This window comes from Ascaphus truei, unplaced genomic scaffold, assembly GCF_040206685.1.
Source record: "Ascaphus truei isolate aAscTru1 unplaced genomic scaffold, aAscTru1.hap1 HAP1_SCAFFOLD_636, whole genome shotgun sequence".
In the NCBI taxonomy this organism is placed as follows: domain Eukaryota; kingdom Metazoa; phylum Chordata; class Amphibia; order Anura; family Ascaphidae; genus Ascaphus; species Ascaphus truei.
In genome coordinates, this window is record NW_027456969.1 from 60,143 (window position 1) to 74,225 (window position 14,083).

Genomic DNA, 14,083 nt, shown 5'->3' on the forward strand with positions numbered 1-14,083 from the left:
CTGCTCTCCTGCTAGTTTGTGGGAAACGCTGCCTGCTGCGTGGATCCTCCAACAGTCCCGGAGGCGTCTCTTCCATTGCTCCAAATAGGTCCAATCTCTGGAATGCCCGTCCCCTCAGTACCCGACTAGCACCCTCTCTATCCCCCTTTAAGACCCACCTTAAGACACACTTGCTTAAAGAAGCATACGAATAGCACTGTGGCTATTCTGAACACATGATACATAAAGCTTGGCCCCCTGCAGACGCACTTACCAGAACTCCCTCCTCCTGTCTCTGTACGTTCTCCCTACCTACCAATTAGACTGTAAGCTCCTCGGGGCAGGGACTCCTCTTCCGAAATGTTACGTTTATGTCTAAAGCACTTATTCCCATGATCTGTTATTTATATTATCTGTTAGTTATTTGATTACCACGTGTATTACTGCTGTGAAGCGCTATGTACATTAATGGCGCTATATAAATAAAGACATACATAGTTACATAGTTACATAGTAGATGAGGTTGAAAAAAGACGTAGGTCCATCAAGTTCAACCTATGGTAAATTTAGACAACAGATACTTTATCCTAGATCTATACTTACTTATTGATCCAGAGGAAGGCAAACAAAAAACCCCATTAAGGGGATCTATTAATTCCTTCCTGACTCCAAGAATTGGCAATCGGATTAATCCCTGGATCAACATCCTTCCCATGTATACTTATTTGGTATATCCCTGTATACCTTTCCTATCTAAAAAGATGTCCAACCTTTTTTTGAACAAATCTATTGTATCTGCCATCACAGTCTCCATGGGTAATGAATTCCACATTGTAACTGCCCTTACTGTAAAGAACATACAATACAATAGGTAACACAAAAATAGATTGAGGTAACTGCCACTCCAGAGGAAAAGGAGAAAACTCACCTGCCGAAAAAAGTTAAAAACGATTTCATGCACTACATAAAAAACATGTGTGAACACATAGAACACCTCCCCCTCCCCACGCGTTTCACGCCGACTGTGGCGCTTTCTCAAAGATTAAATCATTGGGGGAGGTGAATGGTGACGATTCATCCCACCACCAGTAATCAGACAACGGATTTCAAATTAATGGTAAAGTGCGAAAAAAAAAAAAGAATGACGAGAATAAGAAAGAAAGGAGGGAGGGGGGAAAGAAAGGAGGGAGGGGGGAAAGAAAGGAGGGAGGGGGGAAAGAAAGAAAATAAATTAGAAAAAAACAAGAACAAAACATAAATTAGAACATGAGCAGAAAAAGAAAAGAAAAAAATAAATACACAAGGAGGGAAAACAAATGAGAAACGGAGACCAGAATACAATACTATAGTGTCCTGAAAAGAAAAACCGAAATTGGATAATTCTCTGCAGTAATCCACAGATATGTGTGAATACAATAATAACTGCCAGCATCTTACTGTTATATCCAAGAGAGAGACTGCCAGTGACCATACATTAGTCACTATGCCATCTTGTACTCCTAATGGATCACATTCACATTCAGGACAAGACATGTGGAGATATATCAACCAGCAAATATTATCCACGATAACATAGATCATAGTAAGATAGAGATCATATCTATGAGGAGGAAATAGGGATTCTGTCAACATGGACATATAAACCACAATGCTCAGTATAGTATACAGCTGCAAGTTCTGCACAGAAAATGCATATAACCGATTGCCATAGACAATATAAACACATAAGAACATGTCAAAACCCATTTACGAGGCGGCGATCGATCCGAGGCTTTATATAAAATAGAAGCCTATTGGATTTTCACGCTAGATACTTTAATACCAAACAGTTTAAATTCCGAATGGGATTTGAAGTATTTTCTATAGGTTTAAAACTGACCATTTCTAAGATCATACATTATCCTACTCCCCAAAGTGTCCATAATAAGCACATTGTAGATAAATACATCAAGACACATGCCAAGTATTATTATTTGGTTAGTGTTACATGGCTGTTAATATGTTTCCAGTACAATGTGCGTGTCTGCAATGTTCTGTATGGGATGCAATGCGTGGGATAGGTTGCTGCAATGTTCTGTATGGGATGCAGTGCGTGTGAGAGGTTGCTGCAATGTTCTGTATGGGATGCAATGCGTGGGATAGGTTGCTGCAATGTTCTGTATGGGATGCAATGCGTGTGATAGGTTGCTGCAATGTTCTGTATGGGATGCAATGCGTGTGAGAGGTTGCTGCAATGTTCTGTATGGGATGCAATGCGTGGGATAGGTTGCTGCAATGTTCTGTATGGGATGCAATGCGTGTGGGAGGTTGCTGCAATGTTCTGTATGGGATGCAATGCGTGGGATAGGTTGCTGCAATGTTCTGTATGGGATGCAATGCGTGGGATAGGTTGCTGCAATGTTCTGTATGGGATGCAATGCGTGTGGGAGGTTGCTGCAATGTTCTGTATGGGATGCAATGCGTGGGATAGGTTGCTGCAATGTTCTGTATGGGATGCAATGCGTGTGAGAGGTTGCTGCAATGTTCTGTATGGGATGCAATGCGTGTGATAGGTTGCTGCAATGTTCTGTATGGGATGCAATGCGTGTGAGAGGTTGCTGCAATGTTCTGTATGGGATGCAATGTGTGTGGGAGGTTGCTGCAATGCTCTGTATGGGATGCAATGCGTGTGAGAGGTTGCTGCAATGTTCTGTATGGGATGCAATGCGTGGGATAGGTTGCTGCAATGTTCTGTATGGGATGCAATACGTGGGATAGGTTGCTGCAATGTTCTGTATGGGATGCAATGCGTGTGGGAGGTTGCTGCAATGTTCTGTATGGGATGCAATGCGTGGGATAGGTTGCTGCAATGTTCTGTATGGGATGCAATGCGTGGGATAGGTTGCTGCAATGTTCTGTATGGGATGCAATACGTGGGATAGGTTGCTGCAATGTTCTGTATGGGATGCAATGCGTGTGGGAGGTTGCTGCAATGTTTTGTATGGGATGCAATGCGTGGGATTGGTTGCTGCAATGTTCTGTATGGGATGCAATGCGTGGGATAGGTTGCTGCAATGTTCTGTATGGGATGCAATGCGTGGGATAGGTTGCTGCAATGTTCTGTATGGGATGCAATGTGTGTGGGAGGTTGCTGCAATGTTCTGTATGGGGTGCAATGCGTGGGATAGGTTGCTGCAATGTTCTGTATGGGATGCAATGCGTGGGAGAGGTTGCTGCAATGTTCTGTATGGGATGCAATGCGTGTGATAGGTTGGTGCAATGTTCTGTATGGGATGCAATGCGTGTGAGAGGTTGCTGCAATGTTCTGTATGGGATGCAATGCGTGGGATAGGTTGCTGCAATGTTCTGTATGGGATGCAATGCGTGTGAGAGGTTGCTGCAATGTTCTGTATGGGATGCAATGCATGTGGGAGGTTGCTGCAATGTTCTGTATGGGATGCAATGCGTGGGATAGGTTGCTGCAATGTTCTGTATGGGATGCAATGCGTGGGATAGGTTGCTGCAATGTTCTGTATGGGATGCAATGCGTGTGAGAGGTTGCTGCAATGTTCTGTATGGGATGCAATGCTTGTGAGAGGTGCTGCAATTTTCTGTATGGGATGCAATGCGTGTGAGAGGTTGCTGCAATGTTCTGTATGGGATGCAATGCGTGTGAGAGGTTGCTGCAATGTTCTGTATGGAATGCAATGCGTGTGAGAGGTTGCTGCAATGTTCTGTATGGGATGCAATGCGTGTGATAGGTTGCTGCAATGTTCTGTATGGGATGCAATGCGTGTGATAGGTTGCTGCAATGTTCTGTATGGGATGCAATGCGTGTGATAGGTTGCTGCAATGTTCTGTATGGGATGCAATGCGTGTGATAGGTTGCTGCAATGTTCTGTATGGGATGCAATGCGTGTGAGAGGTTGCTGCAATGTTCTGTATGGGATGCAATGCGTGTGAGAGGTTGCTGCAATGTTCTGTATGGGATGCAATGCGTGGGATAGGTTGCTGCAATGTTCTGTATGGGATGCAATGCGTGTGAGAGGTTGCTGCAATGTTCTGTATGGGATGCAATGCGTGTGATAGGTTGCTGCAATGTTCTGTATGGGATGCAATGCGTGTGAGAGGTTGCTGCAATGTTCTGTATGGGATGCAATGCGTGTGATAGGTTGCTGCAATGTTCTGTATGGGATGCAATGCGTGTGATAGGTTGCTGCAATGTTCTGTATGGGATGCAATGCGTGTGAGAGGTTGCTGCAATGTTCTGTATGGGATGCAATGCGTGTGAGAGGTTGCTGCAATGTTCTGTATGGGATGCAATGCGTGGGATAGGTTGCTGCAATGTTCTGTATGGGATGCAATGCGTGTGAGAGGTTGCTGCAATGTTCTGTATGGGATGCAATGCGTGTGATAGGTTGCTGCAATGTTCTGTATGGGATGCAATGCGTGTGAGAGGTTGCTGCAATGTTCTATATGGGATGCAATGCGTGGGATAGGTTGCTGCAATGTTCTGTATGGGATGCAATGCGTGTGAGAGGTTGCTGCAATGTTCTGTATGGGATGCAATGCGTGTGATAGGTTGCTGCAATGTTCTGTATGGGATGCAATGCGTGGGATAGGTTGCTGCAATGTTCTGTATGGGATGCAATGCGTGGGATAGGTTGCTGCAATGTTCTGTATGGGATGCAATGCGTGTGGGAGGTTGCTGCAATGTTCTGTATGGGATGCAATGCGTGGGAGAGGTTGCTGCAATGTTCTGTATGGGATGCAATGCGTGGGATAGGTTGCTGCAATGTTCTGTATGGGATGCAATGCGTGTGAGAGGTTGCTGCAATGTTCTGTATGGGATGCAATGTGTGTGGGAGGTTGCTGCAATGTTCTGTATGGGATGTAATGCGTGGGATAGGTTGCTGCAATGTTCTGTATGGGATGCAATGCGTGGGATAAGTTGCTGCAATGTTCTGTATGGGATGCAATGTGTGTGGGAGGTTGCTGCAATGTTCTGTATGGGATGCAATGCGTGGGATAGGTTTCTGCAATGTTCTGTATGGGATGCAATGTGTGTGGGAGGTTGCTGCAATGTTCTGTATGGGATGCAATGCATGTGATAGGTTGCTGCAATGTTCTGTATGGGATGCAATGCATGGGATAGGTTGCTGCAATGTTCTGTATGGGATGCAATGCGTGTGAGAGGTTGCTGCAATGTTCTGTATGGGATGCAATGCGTGGGATAGGTTGCTGCAATGTTCTGTATGGGATGCAATGCGTGTGAGAGGTTGCGGCAATGTTCTGTATGGGATGCAATGCGTGTGGGTGGTTGCTGCAATGTTCTGTATGGGATGCAATGCGTGTGAGAGGTTGCTGCAATGTTCTGTATGGGATGCAATGTGTGGGATAGGTTGCTGCAATGTTCTGTATGGGATGCAATGCGTGGGATAGGTTGCTGCAATGTTTTGTATGGGATGCAATGCGTGTGATAGGTTGCTGCAATGTTCTGTATGGGATGCAATGCGTGTGAGAGGTTGCTGCAATGTTCTGTATGGGATGCAATGCGTGTGAGAGGTTGCTGCAATGTTCTGTATGGGATGCAATGCATGTGAGAGGTTGCTGCAATGTTCTGTATGGGATGCAATGCGTGTGAGAGGTTGCTGCAATGTTCTGTATGGGATGCAATGCGTGGGATAGGTTGCTGCAATGTTCTGTATGGGATGCAATGCGTGTGAGAGGTTGCTGCAATGTTCTGTATGGGATGCAATGCGTATGATAGGTTGCTGCAATGTTCTGTATGGGATGCAATGCGTGTGAGAGGTTGCTGCAATGTTCTGTATGGGATGCAATGCGTGGGATAGGTTGCTGCAATGTTCTGTATGGGATGCAATGCGTGTGAGAGGTTGCTGCAATGTTCTGTATGGGATGCAATGCGTGTGATAGGTTGCTGCAATGTTCTGTATGGGATGCAATGCGTGTGAGAGGTTGCTGCAATGTTCTGTATGGGATGCAATGCGTGGGATAGGTTGCTGCAATGTTCTGTATGGGATGCAATGCGTGTGAGAGGTTGCTGCAATGTTCTGTATGGGATGCAATGCGTGTGATAGGTTGCTGCAATGTTCTGTATGGGATGCAATGCGTGTGAGAGGTTGCTGCAATGTTCTGTATGGGATGCAATGCGTGTGATAGGTTGCTGCAATGTTCTGTATGGGATGCAATGCGTGGGATAGGTTGCTGCAATGTTCTGTATGGGATGCAATGCGTGTGAGAGGTTGCTGCAATGTTCTGTATGGGATGCAATGCGTGGGATAGGTTGCTGCAATGTTCTGTATGGGATGCAATGCGTGTGAGAGGTTGCTGCAATGTTCTGTATGGGATGCAATGCGTGTGATAGGTTGCTGCAATGTTCTGTATGGGATGCAATGCGTGTGAGAGGTTGCTGCAATGTTCTGTATGGGATGCAATGCGTGGGATAGGTTGCTGCAATGTTCTGTATGGGATGCAATGCGTGGGATAGGTTGCTGCAATGTTCTGTATGGGATGCAATGCGTGTGATAGGTTGCTGTTTTGAAATGTCTTTTTATATTGTCTATGGCAATATATCGTATCTCCACATGTCTTGTCCTGAATGTGAATGTGATCCATTAGGAGTACAAGATGGCATAGTGACTAATGTATGGTCACTGGCAGTCTCTCTCTTGGATATAACAGTAAGATGCTGGCAGTTATTATTGTATTCACACATATCTGTGGATTACTGCAGAGAATTATCCAATTTTGGTTTTTCTTTTCAGGACACTATAGTATTGTATTCTGGTCTCCGTTTCTCATTTGTTTTCCCTCCTTGTGTGTTTATTTTCTAATTTTCTTTTTCTGCTCATGTTCTAATTTATGTTTTGTTCTTGTTTTTTTCTAATTTATTTTCTTTCTTTCCCCCCTCCCTCCTTTCTTTCCCCCCTCCCTCGTTTCTTTCCCCCCTCCCTCCTTTCTTTCCCCCCTCCCTCCTTTCTTTCCCCCCTCCCTCCTTTCTTTCTTATTCTCGTCATTTTTTTGTTTTTTTAATTTTTTCGCAGTTTACCATTAATTTGAAATCCGTTGTCTGATTACTGGTGGTGGGATGTATGGACACCATTCACCTCCCCCAATGATTTACTCCTTGAGAAAGCGCCACAGTTGGCGTGAAACGCGTAGGGGGGGTGTTATAGGTGATTGCACATGTTTTTTATGTAGTGCAATAAATGGTTTTTTAATTTATTTTTTTTGGCTGGTGAGTTTTCTCCTGAGCGGCAGTTACCTCAATCTATTTTTGAGTTATCTATTTAGAAACTTTAACCCACAACAGTTTCTGGCTGACGTTACCAGCTGCCCATGGTACAGAATCGATTTAATTCCTGACCCTGATTCTGCGCTCGACTATTTCCAATCCGAGTTCTTAAAACTCTGTGATACCCATGCTCCACTACGCAAAATAAGGGTACGGGGGGCCCACCTTCCATGGGTTACATCTGACCTTATAGCACTCTACCAGTTCAGGGATACCTTGTGGAAAAGCTACAAAGTAACTGGCACTACCAAGGATCTCAATCACTACAGATGCCTGCGGAACATGTGCACAAGGCAAACAAGACACGCAAAAGCACAATATTACTCTGACAATCTCCTCCAGAACACATCAAACCCAGCTAACTTCTGGAAGGTTATCAACAATATATTCCAGCCTCCTAACCATCAACAACCAAGTAATATCACTAAGTGGGATACTACTCTGACAAACCCCACTGACACTGCAAATGCATTCAATGATTACTTTGTGGGGTGTGCTACTAATTTATTAGCGAAACGCAGCCCAAACCACAAACATGAACCTCATTCTGAGAGTACCCCTATAGCCCCACCCTCTCCCAACACTGCCCACACAGCCGCACCCCCTCCCAACACTGCCCACACAGTCCCACCCCCTCCCAACACTGCTCACAGTTTTCAATTTGGCCCAGTATCTGAAGAGGAGATTACACAAGCGCTCCTCAAATTAAAACTAACCAGCCAACGTGGACCTGACTTACTGCAATCTAGGTTCCTAAGACTTGCTGCCCCAGCCATTGCCAAACCAATTGCTTCCATAGTCCACTCTATCCTGTCTGCAGGCCATATCCCTAAGACCTGGAAAACTGCCAGAGTTGTCCCAATCTTCAAAAGTGGGGACAAAAACACTGTCTCAAACTACAGGCCAATCTCTCTTCTCCCAATTCTATCCAAAGTCATGGAAAAATGTGTCCACTCCCAATTAAGCGATTTCTACACCAAGACAAATTTCCCTAGCCAATTCCAATCTGGCTTTCGTCCCAAACACTCCACTGTAACTACCCTGCTAAAAGTTTGCAATGAAATCCAGTGTGGAATGGAACGGGGACAACTCACTGGTGCAGTATTCCTAGATTTTGCAAAGGCTTTTGATACTGTTGATCATGCTATCCTGCTTAACAAACTCCAGAGCTCTGGAATAGGGAAACATGCTTTAAACTGGTTTCATTCCTACCTATCAGGAAGATCCCAACATGTGTCCATCTCGGGCTCTAACTCCAACCCCTTGGATACCACCTGTGGTGTCCCGCAAGGCTCTGTTCTGGGGCCCCTACTCTTCTCAGTGTTCATTAATGATCTTCCCACAGCTTGTAAGGAAGCCTCAATACACATGTATGCAGATGACACAATCCTGTATGCACACAGCCATAGCCTCTCTGACCTTCAACACATACTTCAATCTGACTTTTTGAGATTTAAAAATTGGATTTTCCAAATCAAACTGTTTTTAAACACTGACAAGACTGTAACAATGGTATTTGGGACCAAGGCTACATTTTTAAGCTTCCAATGACTAACTCAAGATCAGAACTAACGCTAACACCACCCTAGCCCCTGTTACTAGTTTTAAATACCTGGGCATGTGGTTTGACTCCCACTTATCATTCGGGATGCACATTGATATCCTGACATACAAAACCTATGCCAAACTAGGTGTACTCTACAGGAACACAGTTCCCACAATGGAGGCTGCGCTCGTCCGTTGGCTTCTAAATATCTCTCAGAGCTTCTTTCTCCCGCGGCTTGTCTCTCTTCGGTGTTCAGCCGGGGCAACAGTCATCCGAAAATTACAAAAAAAGTTGGAGCGCAGAGAGAAAAAAGTATTAAACAATCATTCACTTTTAATAATACACTGTACAATTTAAAACTTACAATCAAGTATAGCTGCATGCACGATGAGGATCCCGCGCCCGTCCGTCACTCGCCGTCACTACCCCTGCCCAGACCTTCTCTTTTCCACCGCGGATCACCGCTGAGTTCCGAAACCGGAAGTCAACCCGATACTGGATGGTGGGCGGGCTCTCTCGCGAGAGTGCACTGCCTGGCAATGCGAGACGTACAGGGAACCTGGCCGGATACCTCTATCGGGCAGGTGTCACACTCTAGGAAAGACGTGTGTACCTGAAACCTTAGCAACCCCTCAACGCGTTTCGCGCTCACTAGCGCTTCATCAGGAGGTAATGAGGCATGTCAGGAGGCTGCCTTATATAGGCCACCACCCCCTAATTGCCCCTAACACTAAAAACATGTGTATACATGCTGAAGGCATTTTCTAATGATATTGTGACGAAAACAAACATAAACACATTAAAAACCATAGAAATCACGCTCATCAAGTACTCAACCCTTGAAATAATTCTTAAAAGTTCTAAAAAAATTTTTTTAAAATGTTCTAAAAAAGTAGCTTATTTACAGTACAACTATTTGAATTAACATGTACTATTAAAAACCTAATTTAAAAATGCTATTCAACTAGAACCTCATTACCTAACTTGATAGTTATCCTTATGGGATATATGTATGTATATACAGTATAAGTCATCTCTTCTAACTTTAGATGGGATTCACCAAAAATTAATAATAGTATTAATAACATTAGCAATAACAATTGATTTACCCCTAACCCTTACCATAACATAAATCTGTACATATACAACGTTCTTATTAATAAAATACATACATACACATATAAATAACAATAAAATATTGACTTTGCCCCATTAATACCATATTAAAACAAATGATCTATTATTTGTAATGTTCATTAATTAATTATCAAATGTGAATTAAAGTCACGTATCTATCTAAGGAAGGGGTTAAGCTCTATCATATCATTTAACCCACCCGGTATTTTACTTCTTAATGTATATATCCAGTATTGTTCTCTATGAAGTAATTTAAGTTCTCTATTACCTTTCCTAATATCCCTTTGTACAACCTCAAGGCCTCTAAAACGTAAACCTTCTGTTACCCCATTATGGTGCTCCAAAAAATGTTGTGCTAGATTATGTACTTTCTTACCTTGTTCTACAAGGCGTTTGGCGTTTTTATACCCTTCACATGTTCACCAATTCGCACTTTTAGGGGCCGAATGGTCTTCCCAACATAACATTTTTTGCATGGGCAGTCAATGACATAAACTATAACATGTGTTTGGCATGTGATAAAATGTTTAATTTAGGGGCTAAAATACTTTTTATATTTTGTGCCTTCCTAAAAACTACCTTGGGTCTATCGGCTAACTTACTTCGTAAAATGGGGTCCATTAATAATACATCCCAGTGCTTATAAATTAATTTTCTTATCTTAGATTTCTGTTTGCAGAAATCAGCAATAAACATTGGTGTAGGATTGTCATTGGTGGGTACAACTTTCGTTTGAGGTATTAGCAGAGTATTCCTTGGTCTATTCTGACTTTTATTAAAGGATTTTTGAATCACATCTTTGTCATATCCTTTGTCCAAAAATCTCTGCCTTAAAACCTCAGATTGGTCATCACAAGCCTTTGGCTCAGAGCAATTTCTTCGAACCCTCAGAAATTGCCCATATGGTATATTGTTGAGGCAATTGGCAGAGTGATTACTTGTATAATCTAGGTAGGAATTAGCATCCACCTTTTTGAAGAAGGTTTTTGTGACAATACGATGATCCACTGCTTTTAAATTTAAATCCAAGAAATTAATTTCTACAGGATCAATTTCCCCACTTAGAACTATGTTTCGATCATTTCTGTTAAGAAATGCAATAAATTCTTCCAATAGTTCTTTGGGTCCAGACCAAATAATCAGGATATCATCTATGTATCTGCCATAATAGATCAAATATTGACGAAATCCATTATTAATCCACACATAATCCTCTTCCCATTGACCCATAAACAGCCCCGCATAATTGGGGGCAAAGCAGGTGCCCATCACTGTACCATTGATTTGAATGAAATACTCGCCCTCAAACTTTTAAGAATTATTTCAAGGGTTGAGTACTTGATGAGCGTGATTTCTATGGTTTTTAATGTGTTTATGTTTGTTTTCGTCACAATATCATTAGAAAATGCCTTCAGCATGTATACACATGTTTTTAGTGTTAGGGGCAATTAGGGGGTGGTGGCCTATATAAGGCAGCCTCCTGACATGCCTCATTACCTCCTGATGAAGCGCTAGTGAGCGCGAAACGCGTTGAGGGGTTGCTAAGGTTTCAGGTACACACGTCTTTCCTAGAGTGTGACACCTGCCCGATAGAGGTATGCGGCCAGGTTCCCTGTACGTCTCGCATTGCCAGGCAGTGCACTCTCGCGAGAGAGCCCGCCCACCATCCAGTATCGGGTTGACTTCCGGTTTTGGAACTCAGCGGTGATCCGCGGTGGAAAAGAGAAGGTCTGGGCAGGGGTAGTGACGGCGAGTGACAGACGGGCGCGGGATCCTCATCGTGCATGCAGCTATACTTGATTGTAAGTTTTAAATTGTACAGTGTATTATTAAAAGTGAATGATTGTTTGATACTTTTTTCTCTCTGCGCTCCAACTTTTTTTGTACTTTACAGGAGCAAATCCTCCCTAAGTCTCCTGGTCAGAAAGCGTATCGCACAGCAGATGCTAATGCCAATTATTGACTATGGAGACATAGTATATAGCTCGGCTCCTCAAACCCACCTTAGCAAACTTAACACCCTCTACAACTCAATTTGTCGTTTTGTTCTCCAATGCAACTACAACACACATCACTGCGAAATGCTCAAAGAACTAGATAGGGCATCACTCGAGTCTAGGCGCAAAGTTCACCTTTCCTGTCTCACCCTCAAATACTTTCTGGGCAAGCTCCCCAGCTACCTGAACAAGCTCCTAACCCCTACCAAATGCAGCACCTATCACCTGAGATCAGACTCCAAAAGACTATTCATGGTCCCAAGGCTCAACAAAGTATCCGGACGTTCCTCCTTCTCTGCGCTCTGCACAGGTACAGCCCGCCTGTGCTCAGTCCTAATGTATATTCCCGCTCACAGTGTACAGCGGCCTGCACTCACTGCTCTGTGTCTCCCGCAGGGCGGGTATAACCTGACATCCATCTCCGAGTCCATGACTATGTGCAGCCGGACCCTCCTAGGTGACCCCCCTCCCTCTCTGACGGACCTGCGCCCCCCCCGGGCAGCGGCCCTATGCTCGCTCCGCAGTGTGGTGCGGACACATCGCAGATACTGGCGCAGCCTGCGTCTGAAGAGTAAGTGTTCTGTGTGTGTGGGGGGCACGGCGGGGGGGAACATGAGGGAATGGGGGAACGCAGCAGGAGGGGTGGGCACAGGAAGGTGCTGGGGAGGAGGCGGGGGAAGGGAGCGCACAGGAGGGGATGGGGCGAAGGGCACAGGAGGGGCGGGGGGAGGGTGCGCACAGGAGGGGATGAAGGGCAAAGGAGGGGTGAGGGGGCACAGGAGAAGGCCGGAGGGGAGAGAACAAGAGGGCGCTGGAGGTTCCTTCTCATTACTCTTGTCATTCTCTCAGTGACTGCGCCCCACCATCCCGCTGCGGGAGCGAGAGACCCTGCGCTGTCCCCTCACACCACCAGCACGAGCGCACCTCCACCCCAGCACCCAGAGAACTCTCCCGAGGACCGCACCCTTAGATTGGTATCTCACCAGGGAGACGTTGGGGACCCCATCACGCGGCTTCAGGACAGTGACCCAGGAGCTATGGCTCAAAATTGCCCTCTGTGGGGGCCAGAATCTGAGGAGCGGGGGCACACGGACCCAACGCACCAGCACCCCGGGGCAGGGGACAGAGAGGGACCCTCCGGGCCAGAGGAGAAGAGCCCGGTATCCCTATTAGAGGAGGAGAGAGGAGGGGGCTCGGTGCATGGCCCTCACACAGGTCTGGGGAAGGAGGGGGAGATTGTAGAGGAAAGCAGAGAATGTGAGGAGAGAGGACCGCACACCCACCTCGAGGAGCCCAGTGGGGAGAGCCCAGAGGAGCCCGGGGGGGAGAGCCCAGAGGAGCCCGGGGGGGAGAGCCCCGGGGGGGAGAGCCCCGAGGAGCCCAGGGGGGAGAGCCCCGAGGAGCCCGGGGGGGAGAGCCTCGAGGAGCCCAGGGGGGAGAGCCCCGAGGAGCCCAGGGGGGAGAGCCTCGAGGAGCCCAGGGTGGAGAGCCCCACACAGCAGCTTGTGCATCTCCGAGACTTGCAGCTGACCGGTGGAGGAGGAAGCAGCCCATGTGTCACCGGGGCTTCTGGGAGTGACAAGGGACCCGGGGTATGTGAAGGAGTGCCGGTAAGGGGGTGCAGGTGAGAGTGTGAGGGGGTTTGGAGGAGTGCCGGTAGGGGGTACAGGTAAGAGCGAGGGGGGTTATGGAGGGGTGCCGGTAGGGGGGTACAGGTAAGAATGTGAGGGGATTTGGAGGGGTGCTGGGAGGGGGGTACAAGTAAGAGTTTGAGGGAGTTTGGAGGGGTGCCGGTTGGAGGGGTACAGGTAGAAGTGTGAGGGGGTTTGGAGGGGTGTCGGTAGGGGGTACAGGTGGAAGTGTGAGTGGGTTTGGAGGGGTGCCGGTAAGGGGTACAGGTGGAAGTGTGAGTGGGTTTGGAGGGGTGTCGGTAGGGGTGTACAGGTGAGAATGTGAGGGGGTTTGGAGGGGTGCCGGTAGGGTGTACAGGTGAGAATGTGAGGGGGTTTGGAGGGGTGTCGGTAGGGGGTACAGGTGGAAGTGTGAGTGGGTTTGGAGGGGTGTCGGTAGGGGGGTACAGGTGAGAGTGTGAGGGGGTTTGGAGGGGTGCCGGTAGGGGGTACAGGTGAG

The 14,083-nt window shown here is 46.2% G+C and overlaps 1 protein-coding gene across 3 annotated transcripts in view; it reads left to right on the top strand.

Moving 5' to 3' along the window:
• HDAC6 (histone deacetylase 6) overlaps window positions 1-14,083 on the top strand; it is an 83,932-nt gene that overhangs the window by 58,746 nt on the left and 11,103 nt on the right. For 2 of the 3 annotated variants that reach the window (XR_012798697.1, XM_075584539.1), the window contains exons 11-12: window positions 12,350-12,524; window positions 12,803-13,563. Coding sequence is in view for 2 of the 3 variants with exons in the window: in XM_075584539.1 (XP_075440654.1) it covers window positions 12,350-12,524; window positions 12,803-13,563 (936 nt within the window). In the remaining variant the exon portion in view is untranslated. The remainder of the gene's footprint in view (window positions 1-12,349; window positions 12,525-12,802; window positions 13,564-14,083) is intronic. The other variant, XM_075584540.1, reaches the window with a different exon arrangement.